Source organism: Dipodomys ordii, unplaced genomic scaffold (assembly GCF_000151885.1).
Source record: "Dipodomys ordii isolate 6190 unplaced genomic scaffold, Dord_2.0 Scaffold101, whole genome shotgun sequence".
Lineage (NCBI taxonomy): Eukaryota > Metazoa > Chordata > Mammalia > Rodentia > Heteromyidae > Dipodomys > Dipodomys ordii.
The window spans coordinates 3,732,100-3,747,632 of NW_012267317.1; the positions used below are offsets into that span (position 1 = coordinate 3,732,100).

Here is a 15,533-nt window from a genome sequence, read left to right on the forward strand (position 1 = left end):
TCAGCTCAAGGCTAGGCTCTACCACTTGAGCCACAGCGCCACTTCTGGCTTTTTTCTTTTTGCTTATGTGGTGCTGGGGAATCGAACCCAGGGCCTCAGGTATGCAAGGCAAGTGCTCTACCATTGAGCCACCTTCCCAGCCCATATAAAATAATATTTATTGAAATGAACCCAGGAAATGGAAATGCGGTTTTTCCCTTTGTTGTTTTTGTTGTCTTTTCTTCGTCCTGTTTATTTAGCTGTCTTTGGAAGGGTCAGGGGACACAGAATGGAGGGACAGAGGGTGAACAAATGCAGCAGTGGTCCTCACTAGATACTATGTTGAAAACGAACTATAGGACTTGTGAATGAGGATGAGGGAAAACCTGGGAGAGCTGAGGGAAGGAGTCACATTGTCCAAAAAGAAATGTGCTTGTTTTTTTCTGGCCCTGTGACTTGAACTCTGGGCCTGGGTGCTGTACCTGGGTTCCTTTGGATCAAAGCTAGCACGCTACCCTTGAGCCACAACACCGCTTCTGGTTTTTTCCGTGATTAATTGGAGATAAGAATCTCATCTGGGGGGAGTATGGAAGGGATGGGAAGGGGAAACAAAGAGGAGGCAACAATGCTTGATAAGAAATGTACTCGTTATCCTGCCCATGTAATTGTAACTCCTCTGTATAGTATTTTCACAATAAAAAAAATCCAGTTAAAAAGAATCTCATAGACTTTCCTGCCTGGGCTGGCTTTGAACCACGATCCTTAGATTTTAGCCTCCTGAGTAGCTAGGATTACAGGAGTGACCATCAGCCCCTGGCCAAGAATTGTACTCTTTACCTGACTTATGTAACTATAACCCTCTGTACATTATCTTTATAATAGCAATATTTTTTTGCCAGTCCTGGAGCTTGAACTCGGCCTAGGTGCTCTCTCTGAGCTGTTTTGCTCAAGGTTAGTGCTGTGTCACTTGAGCCATGGCACCACTTGTGGCTTTTTCTGAGTAGTTTATTGGAGAAAAGAGTCTCATGGACTTTCCTGCCCAGGCTGGCTTTGAACCACGATTCTCAGATCTCAGCCTCCTGAGTAGCTAGAATTACAGGCATGAGCCACCAGCGCCTGGCTAATTAAAAAAAAATTGTAGGTCTGGGAAGGTGGCTCAGTGGTAGAGTGCTTGCTTTGCATGCATGAGGCCCTGGGTTGGATTCCTCAGACCACATAAGCAGAAAAAGCCAGAAGTGGCGCTGTGGCTCAAGTGGTAGAGCTCTCACCTGGAGCTGAAGAGCTGAGGGACAGCGCCCAGGCCCAGAGTTCAGACCCCTCAACCGACAAAAAAGAAAAGAAAAAAATGTGTGTGTGTGTGTGTGTGTGTTATCACCTGGTGGTAGATAGCACCTGCAACTGGAAAATGGCTTTGTGAATACTCAGTCTATCAAGTTCAATTTCTCTAAATCAAAATTTTGCAAAATAGAAATCTTAGCAAAAAGCGTTACTATTTCTGTCAGTTTTCAGTCAGTAACAATTGTGTGTGCACATACGCAAGCACTTTGGTGCTGTGGTCCCGGGGCTTGAACTCAGAACTTGAGCACTGACCCTGAGCTTTTTTGCTCAAGGCTGGCAGTGATTACTTGAGTCAGAGTTCCACTTCTGGCTTTTCACTGATTAATTGGAGATGAGTTTCAAGGACTTCCTGTCCATTCTGGCTTCAAATTGTGAGCCTCAGATCTCAGCCTCCCGAGTAGCTAGGCTTACAGGTGTGAGCCACCAGAGCAGGACAATATTTTTTTGTGTGCCTGTGCCTGTGCTTTGTGTGTGTGCCTGTGTTGTGTGTGTGTACGTGCGTGCGTGTGTGTGCACACATGCACATGCGCTCAGGCATGTGTGCATGCGTGTACAAGCCTGTGTGCCGGTGCTGGGGCTTGAACTCACAACTTGAGCTCTACTTTGGCTTTTTTGCTCAGACCAGCTTTCAACCTCTATTTCTGTCTCTTTGCTAGTTAACTGGAGAAAAGAGTCGGCTTTGTCTGCCTGGGCTGGCTTTGCACTGCGATCCTCAGATCTCAGCCTCCTGAGTAGCTAGGATTACAGGTGTGAGCCACCGGCGCCCAGCTCAAACAAAACTTTGAAGTATGGTTTTTGTTTAACGTTGACTCTTTTCACATTAACACTCATTACAAATCAGATCAAAGAAAGTGGTTTTCATTTCTCCCGTAGGTATTCAGGAAGAAGCCAGCAGCTTGGGCCGCTCCGCCATGGCGGAGGCTTGGGGTGCTGTCCAGCGGCTGGCAAACTGTCTTGCTTTGCTTCTAACGCATCAGTATTTTGATTTGATTCGATCTGATTATTTGCTTTGCGTAGGTGTACAAAGGGGTTTCCATTCACCAAGTCCGTTTCTAAGTCCGACGCCTTCAGATCCATGTCACCCTTTCCCTCCTTCTCCCCCGGGCATTCTTTTTAAAAGCATCTTTTACTTTTGTCTGTTTTATCTCTTCCCTTCCGGAGCCGTGGCTGGCCTTGCTCATCAGTTAATTCCTTCTCCACTTTTTGACCTCACTGCTGCCGGGCTCCCGTCCTCTTTCTGCTCGCTTTGGCCTTTCCTTTTCTCTCCCCTCTCGTCTTCTCCTGCATTGTCCCAGACGCTATCCTCTGAGGCCCGCGGCCCAGCTTTCCTCTCTCCACGGCTCCGCCCCCCCCTCCCTGAGTTGCTTATCAGAGTCCTCAATGTCACCATCATAAAGGCGCTGAGAGGGGACCGCGGCCCCTGCCGCTCGGGATCCCACGGGGATCAAAACACCGAAGAGGCCGTGAACCTGCGCAGCCTGGATGGTTTTCCAAGCGGCACGGAGGGTGGCCGGCTCATGCAGGCTGGGCTTTATGAGTCTGTCTGAGGACGGGGATGGATGAGGCGCGCACAGGAGGACTCTGCCGAGGGAGCACCTGCGAGCCTCAGCCTGGTCATCAGCAATGCAGATTTATTGGACCCCTCCCCCAGGGCCTGATGCTGTACTAAATGGTTTCAGCCTTCAGGCCCCCAAATCCAGCTTTTTAGCATTGTTTAAAATAAGGTATTGGGCCTTGGAAGGTGGCTCAGGGGTAGCATGCTTGCCTAGCTAGCATGCAGGAAGCCCTGGGTTCAGTTCCTCCGTACCACATACACAGAAAAAGCTGGAGGTGGTGCTGAGGCTCAAGTAGTAGAGCGCTAGCCTTGAGCAAAAGCAGCTCAGGGACAGCTCCTAGGGTCTGAGGTCAAGCCCCAGGACTGGCAAATAAAGTAAGGTAGGATACTGTTGGGCTGGGAAGGTGGCTCAGTGGTAGAGCACTTGCCTTGCATACCTGAGGCCCTGGGTTCGATTCCTCAGCACCACATAAACAAAAAAGAAAAAAGCCGGAAGTGGCGCTGTGGCTCAAGTGGTAGAGCGCTAGCCTTGAGCTGAAGAGCTGAGGGACAGCGCCCAGGCCCAGAGTTCAGGCTCCACGACCAGACCCCCCAAAAGTGAAGTATGGTACTGTTAGGCTGGGTCTCTCTGGGCATTTGCTATCCACCCTGTCAGTGTTTACTTCAAGGTTTGTTTTAAAAATCAGCTGGCTGCCATGGCTCCCTGTCGGTCGTCCTGGCTACTCCAGAAGCTGGGCTGTGAGCAGGGAGGTTTGAAGCCAGTCTGCCTAGGAAAGCCCATGAGACACTTATCTCCAATAAACTACCAAGTCAGAAGTGAAGCCGTGGCTCAAGTGGTGGTGCACTAGTCTAGAATGAAAGAAGGCCAAGGGCAGTGCCCAGGCTCTGAGTTCCATTCCCAGGACTGGCGCGCATACACGTACACAACTCAAGACGGAGGGTTTCGCAGTGCTGTTACTTTCTTTTGACTTGCTATCTATCCATTGGTAGATGGCACAGGTGTCCTGTGGGTGTGGCCTCCCCCACACCGGTGTGAGGTCTGAGGCTGGCTGGGCTGTGGGAACGTGGCGTTGTGGGGGGTTTAGGACCCTGGAGCTGGGGCCGTGGCAACCAACTCACGGGCCTTGGAAAGTGACAGGGATGGAGGAGGGAGAAAGGCACACATGGCGCTGGAAGTCACATCGTAGTTGGCAGAAACCGGATGCCTGCTCTGTGCACGTCATATTTTTTATTTATTTATTTATTTTTTGGTCAGTCTTGAGGCTTGAACTCTAGGCTTAGGCGCCGTCCCTGAGCTTTTCAGCTCAAGGCGAGTGCTCTACCACTTGAGCCACAGTGCCACTTCTGGGTTTCTGGTAGTTCATTGGAGATAAGAGTCTCGTGGACTTTACTGAAGTGCGATCCTCAGATCTCAGCTTCCTGAGTGTCTAGGATTACAGGCGTGAGCCACTAGCACCCGGCGCTGTGCAGGTCATTTCTAAGATGCTGTGGTCATGGCAGTAAATAAGGTCTATCTGAACTGCCTGTCTTCATAGAGCTTATATTCTAATAGGAGAGACAGCCAGTTTCTTTTCTTTTATCTCTCCTTCCTTCCCTCCTTCCTTCCTACCCGCCTTCCTTCCTTCCTTCCTGTGCCAATACTGGGGCTGAACCTCAGGAGCTGGGCATTGTCCCGTAGTTTTTTGTTTTTTTTTTGCACAAGGCTGGTGCCCTACTATTTGAGCCATATCTCTACTTCTGGCATTTTGGTAGCTACTTGGAGTTAAAAGTCTCATGGACTTTTTCTGCGTGGGCTGGCTTTGAACCACAGTCCTCAGATGTCAGTGTCCTGAGTAGCTGGGATTACAGGCCGTCAACGCCAGCTTGCCTCTCTATACCTTATCTCTTAGCTTACCTGTCTATACCTTATCTCTTAGCTTACCTGTCTATACCTTATCTCTTAGCTTACCTTCTATACCTTATCTCTTAGCTTACCTGTCTATACCTTATCTCTTAGCTTACCTGTCTATACCTTATCTCTTAGCTTACCTCTGGTTCCTTCCTGAGTGGGCTGTCTCCTGACTGTTGTTTCCTTTGGGCAGAAAACAAGGGATTTTATGAAAACCCAACACTGAAAATGTTTGCAGTTCGGACAGATATCAGCTAAGAATAAAACCCGTGGTTAGATGAGTTTTAGAATTATGTGTGGACTAAAATATTTATGTTTGAGATTTCAAATAATCACTCATGCGAAACGAAGTTGTCTCTCTTCATCCCGCCCTGCCTTGTACGTCTACCCTTCCCCATGGGGCCTGGCTCCGGGGTCACCTCAACTTGGGCACACCTTCTTATCCCCCTGCTTCTGCTCTGTCCTGTTTTCTAAGGCCCCAGAGTTACTGGGAGAAAGTCCAGCTGTGCGCAACGAGGCGCTAGGTAGCTGGTAGCCTAAGCCTTGAGGTGGCGATGCTGAGGAAACCAACTCGCAGGTCCTTAGGGGTTTTGATTTCTTTTTCTTTTTGTGCCAGGAGTGGGACTTGACCTCAGCCCCTGTGCTCTTGCTTGGCTTTTTCAGTCATAGCTGGTGCTCTTCCATTTGAGCCACTGTTTCACTTCTAGTTTCTGGGTGATCAATTAGAGATAACCCCTCAGGACTGAGAATGTGGCTTAGTGGTAGAGTGCTTGCCCAGCATGCAGGAAACCTTAGTTTCAATTCCTCAGCACCACATATACAGAAAAAGCCAGAAATGGCACTGTGGCTTAAGTGGTAGAGTGCCAGCCTGAACAAAAGAAGCTCAGGGATAGTGCCCAGGCCTTGAGTTCAAGCCCCAGGACTGGCAAAAAAAAAAAAAATCCCTCAAATTTTGATCCTTATATCTCGGCCTCCTGAGTAGCTAGGCTTACAGGTGTGAGCCACCGGCTCCAGCCTTAAGAGGTTTTGAAACGGGCTGTGAGCAAGAGTTCTTGAACTCAGAACTTGGGGTCGGATGCACTCGAACCAGAAGAGCCTGTCGGTTCCATCTGGAAATGGGGTTCTGGGTCTAGTCCAGTGGGACAGGAGGGGGGATGGGAGTCAGGAGCGTTCTTGACAGCCAGGGGCCAGACTAAGTTAAGGGGCCCTCTGCCCCCGTCCTCCCACCATGGCCCCGCTGGCCCCGGGGCAGCCAGACCGGCTTTGGCAAGTGGGGCACAAGGGCCGCGCCAGGTGGTGAGTGTGGAGGAGAAGGCAGGTGGTGGTGGCGCGCGCAATGGCACGGGGTGGTGGGAAGCCAGGGCGTCCTCCGACTCTTTGCCTTCCCACCTTCCCAGAGTGAAATCCACGCCCGTTAATACCTTTCTTCCCTTTCTTGTCTCCCTTGCACCTTTTCCTGGTCCTCACCTGGATGTGCCTTCTGCCTCCCATCGGTCCGTCCGTCTGTCCTTCCTTCCGTCCTGCCCTCCCCGTCTTCCTGCCACTCCCTGCTCCTGGCCCTGGGCACCTGTGATTGCTCGGAATGCTCTTTCCCTGGCCGTTGGGCGGCTGCAGCAGAGGGGAAGGTGTACAGCTCTGACGAGGAGAAGCTGGAGGCGGCTGCAGGCGACCGCGCCGGCAGCGAGCAGGAGGAGGAGGGCTCAGGCGGTGAGAGCGAGGACGACGGCTTCCTGGACGGTTCTGCCGGAGGCCCAGGGGCCCTTCTGGGACCTAAGCCGAAGCTCAAGGGAAGCCTGGGGCCGGGAGCTGAGGAGGGGGCACCGGTGGCCCCGGGAGGGGCAGCCCCCGGGGGGAAGAGCCGGCGGCGGCGCACGGCCTTCACCAGCGAGCAGCTGCTGGAGCTGGAGAAGGAGTTCCACTGCAAGAAGTACCTGAGCCTGACGGAGCGCTCGCAGATCGCGCACGCGCTCAAGCTCAGCGAGGTTCAGGTCAAGATCTGGTTCCAGAACCGTCGGGCCAAGTGGAAGCGGATCAAAGCCGGCAACGTGAGCAGCCGATCGGGGGAGCCCGTGAGGAACCCCAAGATCGTGGTGCCCATCCCCGTCCACGTCAACAGGTTTGCGGTGCGCAGCCAGCACCAACAAATGGAGCAGGGAGCCCGACCTTGACCCCGCTCTCCGCAGGGCCTGCTCCCTGGCCACCCCGACACCCGCTGAGCTCTGGGGAGACGGGGCACCCAGCACCCAGAGATGTGGACGCTTCAGCGCACAGGGCGTCCAATTCTCGTGGCGGGACGGCTGGGACGAAGGCAGACACCCCGGACAGAGCAAGACTATCAGATACCCAGGACCCAAAGGCTCCATGGCTGGGGCCCTGGAAGCTTCTGAGCCCTGGGCAGTACTAGCCAGGTGGCTCACAGCTCCTTATTTATTTTGTGTAAAGTTTGTATATACGGAGCTGCCTGTCTCTCTGTCTACACCCTGAAGAGAGGCCAAGCCCTGTGTCCTCCATCCTTAGCCAGAGTCGGTTGCATCCGGTTTGTCCTGTGCCCCCGGATGCTCGTCAGCACCTGTCCCCAGCCCTTTGCTCCCATCTCGTCACTTTCTCCTCCCCTGGGCCACGTGGTCCCCTCTCCCTGTGAGCAGCTTCTCGGCCCTCTCCGCTTTGGAGGAGGTGGTGCGCCTAGGGTGACACGCCCGTTCGTATGAAGGAGAGGGAAGGACGTGACCCCGGCTTGGCTGTCTTAACTCCATAGAGGTCACTGTCCTGTCTCCGCCTGTTGCCCAGCGCGGGGCTCATCTCCCATCGGATCTGGTGGTCAGCAGCTCCGTTGCCTCTGGTGCCCGTGGCTAGTTCCAAAGTGCCCAGGGTAGGCAGCCCCACTTCCAGCCCCCCACTCCCTCACCTGCCTGTGCTTTCTCCTCTTACACCACGCACAGGACACCACGGCCTTGGGTTACAGGAGGTGGATGAGGGGCCACCGCCATGTGAACGGGACAGGCGTGTGTCTATGACAATGCTGCAAGTGCGCGTGTGCCGTGGACAACACAAGGGTGCTGGAGTCAGGGACTAGAGCTGAGACCGTGACGCCGTTCATGGCAGCCGGTCCCAGGAGCTGGTTCTAGAGATCATCAGCAGACTCGGGGGACAGTGGATCATTATGGAAACCCACTGGGTGGGTAGGGGGGTAACCAGCATCTTGGGGTAAAAGCTTGATCTGGGTTGACTGAATAGGGGAGTTGGAATCTGAACTAGAACAGTGCCATGGAGAAGAAAATAAGCGAGCTGAGGCTAGGAGACTTCAGTATTCAGGGCAGGGAAGACAGGAATGCATGGTTCAAATCCATGACGCCTCTGCCTTCCTTAGAAGGTCCAGTTCCTCTGGTGACTCGCTTCCCAGTGGCAGCCTGGCCAATGTCCCCTTTGCCCAAATATGTGTTTAACACCTGCAATAAGACAGAAATGGCCTCTCCTTGGCAGTTCCAGGCAACCAGGAGGTGTGACTGGTCACTAATGGAGCATGTCCAGCTGTCCGGCGAGGAGACAGACCCAGAACATTTGTCTTCATTCCTTGGCTGAATGTCAGCAGGGATGGGGAATTCAGCTGGAGGTACGCAGTCCAGACCTGCCGTTCTCAGCTTCTAAGAAGGTTGAGGTTGGCTCCCCTGCACTCAGCCGCAGGGCACCTGTGGGGCGGGCCTTCTAGAAGATAAGCAAGGCGGGAGCTGGAGCAGTCTCTTCATCTTCACAGTGGGTGACAAGAACACTGGGCAGGAAGGCTGGGGATGACTGGTCACTGACCAGGCCTGCCTTGCCCTTTTCTTCTGGCTTTCCAAGGCCTCAGCTGTCCCCAGCTAACCCTAGTAGCTTGTCTTTAGGGAGTCAGAAAGGGGCCATTTCTAGTCAGTCCAGGAACCTTGTCCTATACCTACCCACGCTGACCCTGCCCAGCACACACTGAGGGCCATCAGCCTTGTGAAAAGGGACGTGCGCAAATAAACTGCTTTCCTGTCTCAGTAGTGTTACTTGGTTATTTACCTACACGTAGACCGGTGCCCCAGTGGAGCAGATAACCCAACAAACACATAGCCTCTACTCAAGGTGTCACAAAACACAGGTCACCAACAAAGTGGAACCAGGACTAGAGAACAGGCTCCTGAGTCAGGAGCCAAACTTAGCAGGAAGGCTCCCCCCAGGCTTCCTTGTGCCTGCAGCGGGGGGGTTGAACTCAGCATCTTGTACCCTTCAGTGGCTTTTTCTCTCAAGGCTGGTGCTCTTACCACTTGAGCCATACCTCCTTTTGTTGGCTTGAACTCTGGGCCTGGGCGCTGTCCCTCAGCAATTGCCACTTCCAGTTTTCTAGTGGTTTATTGGAGGTAAGAGTCTCATGGAATTGAGCGCCAGTGGCTCATGCCTGTAATCCTACTCAGGAGGCTGAGATCTGAGGATCGCAGTTCAAAGCCAGCCCGGGCAGGAAAGTCCGCGAGACTCTTATCTCCAATAAACCACTAGAAAACCAGAAGTGGCACTGTGGCTCAAGCAGTAGAGTGCTCGCCTTGAGCTGAAGAGCACAGGGACAGCGCCCAGGCCCCGAGTTCAATCCCCACGACTGACCCCCCCCCCCAAAAAAAAGTGTCATGGACTTTCCTGCCCTGGCTGGCTATGAACGTGATCCTCAGATCTCAGCCTCCTGAGTAGCTAGGATTACAGGAGTGAGCCACCAGTGCCCAGCTTCCAGCCTTTTATTAATCTTAATTCACAGATTTCTTTTTGCCTGGTATGGCTTTGAACTTGGATCCTCAGATCTCATTGGTCCAAGTGGCTAGGATTATAGGTGTGAGCCACCAGCACTTGGCCCCGATTTTCTTAAGATGAACTGTTTGTCCAGGAAGGGCAATGCTTCTGCCAGCACAGGGCACGGGGCACAGGGCTGGCTGCTGGAAAGCTCGGTGGCGTGGAGCGGGCCGTCCCTCTGCAGGCTCAAGCTCAGGGTCGCTGTACTGTGCTGCTGAGAAACTCAGCGCCAGTCCTGCCAAGCAGACTGGATGGACAAGGAAGAGGCCAAGGGAAGGCAGCTCCCCCAGAGGGAGGACCTAAGAAGAGATGGCACAAGAGAAGAGCTAGAGATGAGGGGAATTCAGGAGAGCAGAGGTAAAAAAGGGAAGACACAGCCACACACACAGTCTGGTTTATTGGCTCATCATACACGCACACCAAATATGTACACAAACATAAATATTCCAATGTACAAATTTTACAAGGGACTCAAAGATCGCCCCCTTTTCTCTTTCACCCAGTACCCCTGGCCTGGCCCTTCCTTCCCCATTGTAGAATGAAGACTTGCGGGGGCTGGCGTTAGGAGGTAGGGGTTTGGAGGAGGGAGAGGTCCCGCCCCCCTCTCCTCACAGGCACCTCCAAAGGGTCCTGTCCCTTCTCAACGGCACCCTGGGGCAGAGGGCTAGCAACATGCTTTCTCGGGTGCAGCCGGGTCCGGCGGCTCCCTTTTCCTCTCCTCCCCGCTGCCTCTCCTCCTTCCTCTCACTGCATGGCCAGCCTCTGTGGGTCTGTTTCTCCGGCGCCTGCAGTAGGAGGGTCACCAGGTCTCGGAGTCCTTCTGGCCCCTCTGCCCTCTTCCTGGCCCTCATAGGAGGCTAGGGCTGCGGTGTAGCTCCGCGGAGGAGTTGGTGCCATTGGCGGGCTCTCTGTTGGGAGTAGGTGCTAAGCCACAGCCTTCCACAGGGCAGCCATGCTGGATCAAGATGTCTGCACACTCCTGGCTGCCAGCCCGGCGGGCGTAGGCCAGTGGGGTCAGGCCCCGGGCATCCCGGCTCCTCACGTCCACCCCGTACTGCAGGAGAAAGCACATGCTCACAGTTGGCATGGTGCGGAAGCCAGCCTTCAGCTGGAGGGGCGGGGGGGAGGAGGAGGAGGAAAAGGCCAGGTAGCTCTGGCAGGCTGGGGTAAGAAAGGGAGGCCAGGGGAGGCCAGAGGGGCTAGACTCACCCAGATGAGCAGCTGTGTGAAGACCACATTGGCCATGGCGCTGGACAGGTGCAGCGCCGTCCGCCCGTCCCCGTCCCCATACGTCTCGTTCACCTCCTCCTTGGAGCCGTGCGCCAGCAGCATCACCAGCAGCCGCAGGTCGTCCTCCACCACGGCCCGGAGCAGCTGCTGCCCCAGGGGCACGTCGGAGCTCGGCAGCGGGGCCAGGAAGAGCTTCTGCTCGTACTTGGCCCGGATCCAGCGTTCCTTCTCCTCTCTGCAAGCACAGGTCCATGAAGGCATGAGACAGGGAAGGAAACTGAGGCATGCTTGGGATTGGGGGTGGGGGACTAATCGGGAAGGACACAAATACCCAGGAGGCAGGGAACCGGAGAGGAGGCTGAGGCGTCACGGAGGGAAGGGAGGAGAGAGCAGCCCAGGGGGCTCGCGGGCACTCGGAAGCAGCAGGTCACACAAAGGAAGGGCCGGTGCGAGGGGAACCCCGCAGCAGGGACTTGAGGGACAGGAGGACAGGAGGTTGCAGACAAGCCTGAGCGGCAGCTTATCTGACTGTCAGAAAGCTCCCCAGCTGACAGGGTTGCAACAAAGCGGGTGCGGGGCCACAGTGCCCCTATCTACCACCCATTCTCCCCATCTCCCCCGGCAGGCTGGGGGTCAGAGCCACACCGCGATAGGGACCCTGCGCATGCGCCTCCCACTGGCTCCTGACCTGCCGATGATAACGGCTCCTGAGTGACAGGCACGGGCACGGGAGGGGGACACCTCTAGGGGCCGACTAGGAAGCAGCGCAGCCACTGGCGTTAACCCCTCCCACTCTGACACGGCCACAGAGTCCCGTTCCGTCTGTCCTGCCCACATCAGAGCCCTGGCTGGCGGGCTGGCACCAGGGACCGGGGTCCCGTCCACTTACCTGCAGGCTTCGGGCCCTGGCTTTGCGTAGCCATCCAGGGCTCCTTCCCAGACGCTGTTGGCCAGGGTGTTGCCCATGGCAGTCATGACAGCCAGCAGCTCGGGTGGCCAGTCGTCGAGATCGAGCGAGCGGACCCGAGAGAGGTGTGCGCCCAGGTGCCGGTGGGTCCCCGAGCACTCGATGCACATGAGGGCACCCAGGTTCAGGCTGGCCCAGTCTGGATCTAGGCAAAGGGAAGAAGGTGACGTGGGTGGCCACTAGCAAGGGAGGCCTCCTCCCGGTGCTGTGCCGCTCCCCCCCTCCCCGCACTCACTGGGGGCTTCGCAGTCGATGCAGAAGCTGTTGCCTCGGACAGTGCGCACGGCCTGCACGGCCAGGGCTGTGTTCTGGTTCCCTAGGCGCGTCTAGGGGTGGACAGTGAGACAGAGGGGGGCTGCTCAGTCCCAGGCCCCGCCCCATCGGGCTGGGGTCCCCGGGGTACCCCACACACCTTGTCTTTGGCACTGCGGCAGCCCTGCAGGCTGGCGAGGATCTGGGCCTGCACGCTCTGTACCCACAGCTCCCGCTCTTCCGCTGTCGACGCCTCAAAGTGCCACGTCTGCCCGGTGAGCGACACGACCACGAACTCGAAGGACTCCTCAGCCTCTGCAGGAGGGAGGGCGCCACCCATCAGGACTCCGGCCAGCGGTGTGCGCACCCCAGGGTGCACCGCTGCCACGGTTCCATCTAGACCTCCTGCTGGCACTCCTCCTCCCGGAAACCTGCCCAGCGGCCACAGGCCACACACACCACGCTCCGTGACAACTCGAAGACGGGAAAGCAGTGACCTGCAAGGTCACCAGGAGCCCTGGAACCGCCCCCCTTCCCAACCACCTGTGGAGCCTGGGGAAAAATGGGGTGTGGTGTGCAAGATCCTGCCTTCCTTGGCACTGCCAGGACCCGTCGGATACCAGCACGGAGGCATGGTGGAGGAAGAGGCGGCGGAGCCGCCAGGGTGGTAGAGCGGACGCCGGGAGGGGAGCGGCGTGGGCACCATCCGTACATGTCAGCTGCAGCCGCCTCATTTTGCACCTCATTAAACGCAATATTCCTGCCGGCGTCAGCGCGGCTCCTGGGAGCTGTGCCCCTCCCCCACAGCCCTGGCATAGACAGGCAGGAAGGGCAAGGGGGGGGTGGGGGGGTTGCCTCATGAGCCAGAGGACATAAGCCAACAGGGACCTGAGGACATCTGTAGTGACAAGGACCGGGGTTGGGCCGCGCCTCTGCGCACTGTGCCGTCCAGGCTGCGCCCGGTGGTCACTGACGTATGAACGGCTGCCAACAGGCAGTGTGACTTGTAGCGGGGGCTTGGGGACAGCGCGGGCACCCGCCAGAGGCCCTGGGGTGAGCCATGCCCTCCACCACGGCCCTCCCTGCTTCTCACCAGCGACTCCCACAGCCCAGAAGCCCTCCCTCCTCCAACCCCCCACCCCACCGGCTCAGACCCAGACCAGTGCTACCTTTTCCTCCATGCTCAGAGTTCAGACAGCCGTGCTTTGCCCCAGACGCGGCCACCCTCAGCCTCTGAACACACCAACCACTCCAGCACCTGCAGGGCCTTGTCCATGAACCACAGCAGATGCCCCATGCCACCACGATCACGCACCCCGGTTGGCGGAAAAGGTGATCTCTGTCCACGGCCCACACCCCTAACCCGATCAGTTAGAGCAGAAAGGGGGAGTGCAGCCCAGTTTACACAAGATTCCCAATCAGAGAGGAAAGGGAGGATCTGAAGACACTCTGGGGAGCGCCAGGGGGCAGCACTGTAATTAACAAGAGACCAGGAAGTCCTGAGGAGGAACTTAAGAAGCTGGAGACCAGGGAGACCCCTCTCTCTAACACACACACACACACACACTCAATGCACACATACATGTAAGCACCTGTCATGTACCCATCCCTAACAGCAGAGACCAAAAGGAGGTTCTGTCTAGTGTCCTGAAGGAGCTGTTCCTGCCGCTTAGAATGACAGACGAGAAGCGCACAGATGCAGAGTTGCAGCGTCTAGCAGGCAGGAGCTCTGCTCCCGTTGGGTCGGTTACTGGAAGAGGACAGGGAGCTATTTTGTTTTGGTTTTGTGTTCTTTGAGGGATTCTTCATCCCATATAGAAATGGAGTGCTACTTTCAACGAGCGTGGCCTGGGCCCCACTGCCCACCTCCTGTGCCCGCTTCCCTCTGGGTCCCCCTAACCTTCAGCAGCATTGCCAGGGCCGTCTGGTCGGGGGGTCCCAGTGCTCTTTTTCCGCCGGTGCTTCTTCCGGTTGGAGTGGGGAGATGGGGGGGGCTCCAGCGTGGGGCTGGAGCTGAGCACCTCAGCTGGGCCAGTGGCTGGGAGGGAGAGGTGAAGAAGTGTGGGAGAGGGAGGAGATGGGGCACACAGCAAGGGGGAAAGGGCCAGACCTGCTGGGCACACGGGTGAACCCAGGCCTCCCAGCCCCAAAGCCCCCGGGCTCGGCCAGGTAGGGGGAAACACAGGCAGAGTGGGGCCGGCGGGGGAAGGCGGTGGCTTCTGCGGCCTGGAGGGGTGGAAGGCAGCCCAGGGAACTCACGGGGAGCTGGAGCCCCAGCAGCTCCGCACCAAATTTATCCTCAATCACACTCCCCGCTCCTCACAATTAATAGCAGAATTAGAAACAATCAGAGAGCTGCCTAATTACTGTCAATTAGAGCGCGCTAATCAAGCTCCGTCTCCCACACCCCGCCCGGTGCTCACCACTAAATGTCAAACTTCATTAGAGGCAGACGCGCTCCCTCCCTCCCTGCCTTCCTCCTTCCAGACGCCACAGAGGGGCTGGGCTGGGCAGGCCAGGGCAGGCCAGCACCGGCTGGCCCAGGGGAAGGGCCTGGCCTCCAGCCTGGCCCCGGGGTGGGAGTGGGTGGGGCCTGCAGGCCAAGCCTGAGGAGCTGCTGCTCAGAGGCTGGGAAGGGTCTTGGGGAGGGAGGGGGGCCATCATGGAGAAGAACACAAGAAGAGCACATTGCCTCCCTGAAGGAGGGGGTAAGGCCAGGGGCACAGGTCCACTTTCTGGCTAAACAGGGGCAGGTGCCACCTTGGGCCACTGCCCTGCCTTCACCCCTTCATTTGCCACTAGGGGATATTAGAAAGGAGAGGAGGGCGCTTTTCAGCCTTTAGAACTGGCAAGAGGGGCTGTGACCCAAAGGTTACAACAGGGAGGGGCTGGGCACAGGGAGACAGAGGAAGCGCCCAGGAAGAGTGAAGAGGGCCAGGACCAGAGGAGTTGTTTCTGGCCTCCTGGGCTGGGGCGGGCCTCCCAGAGGAGGAGGGCGGGGGAGGGGGAGGGGAGGGCCTGCCACGAAGGCCAGGGCTGTCTCCAGCGCCTGCTCAGGGAGCTGAGCCCCCACGGAGCTGATGAGCTGACTACACAGGGGGCTGATGGGGATGCGGGAGCACCTCCAGCACAGCCCTGGGAGGAGGGAGGAGGAGCTGCAGAGGAGCGGGGATGTCAGCCTGGGCCAGAGGCGCCAAGACGGGGGTAAGTGGTAGGGCTACCCCTGGGCCCTGGGCCCAGCCTTCCCAGGCCAGGAGCTGCAGGGCTCCCTCCTCCCGGCCATGGAGCCAGGGAGCACCACTCACCAGGGAGCTGCACGCCGGGGGACAGGGCAGCCGCCACGCCCCACTGGTCGGCACTGGACACGGAGCAGGAGCGCTGGTGCAGCCCCTCCAGGCGCGGGGTAGCCCAGGCTGCGCCGAGGGGGCGCTCCGAGTGCAGGGAAGAGCTGCTGGCCGAGTGGGGAGCACCTGGGGGGCGGGCAAGGATCAGGCTGGGAGGGGAAGAGGGGGGGCAGGGAAGGATCAGGC

The 15,533-nt window shown here is 57.0% G+C and overlaps 2 protein-coding genes across 3 annotated transcripts in view; one reads left to right on the plus strand and one right to left on the minus strand.

The window, feature by feature from the left end:
- Gbx1 (gastrulation brain homeobox 1) overlaps nt 1–7,448 on the plus strand; it is a 26,266-nt gene extending 18,818 nt beyond the window's left edge. The window contains exon 2 of the mRNA XM_013027218.1: nt 6,375–7,448. Coding sequence (XP_012882672.1) covers nt 6,375–6,928 — 554 coding nt within the window. The 3' untranslated portion in view covers nt 6,929–7,448. The remainder of the gene's footprint in view (nt 1–6,374) is intronic.
- Nucleotides 7,449–9,930: 2,482 nt separating this feature from the next.
- The window catches only part of Agap3 (ArfGAP with GTPase domain, ankyrin repeat and PH domain 3), a 26,759-nt gene continuing 21,156 nt past the window's right edge, over nt 9,931–15,533 (minus strand). Inside the window, exons 11-17 of one of the 2 annotated variants that reach the window (XM_013027243.1) lie at nt 15,309–15,473; nt 13,904–14,041; nt 12,164–12,318; nt 11,987–12,077; nt 11,674–11,896; nt 10,764–11,019; nt 9,931–10,608 (exon numbers count right to left, since the gene is read on the minus strand). In XM_013027243.1, coding sequence (XP_012882697.1) covers nt 10,402–10,608; nt 10,764–11,019; nt 11,674–11,896; nt 11,987–12,077; nt 12,164–12,318; nt 13,904–14,041; nt 15,309–15,473 — 1,235 coding nt within the window. In that variant the 3' untranslated portion in view covers nt 9,931–10,401. The remainder of the gene's footprint in view (nt 10,609–10,763; nt 11,020–11,673; nt 11,897–11,986; nt 12,078–12,163; nt 12,319–13,903; nt 14,042–15,308; nt 15,474–15,533) is intronic. The other variant, XM_013027244.1, reaches the window with a different exon arrangement.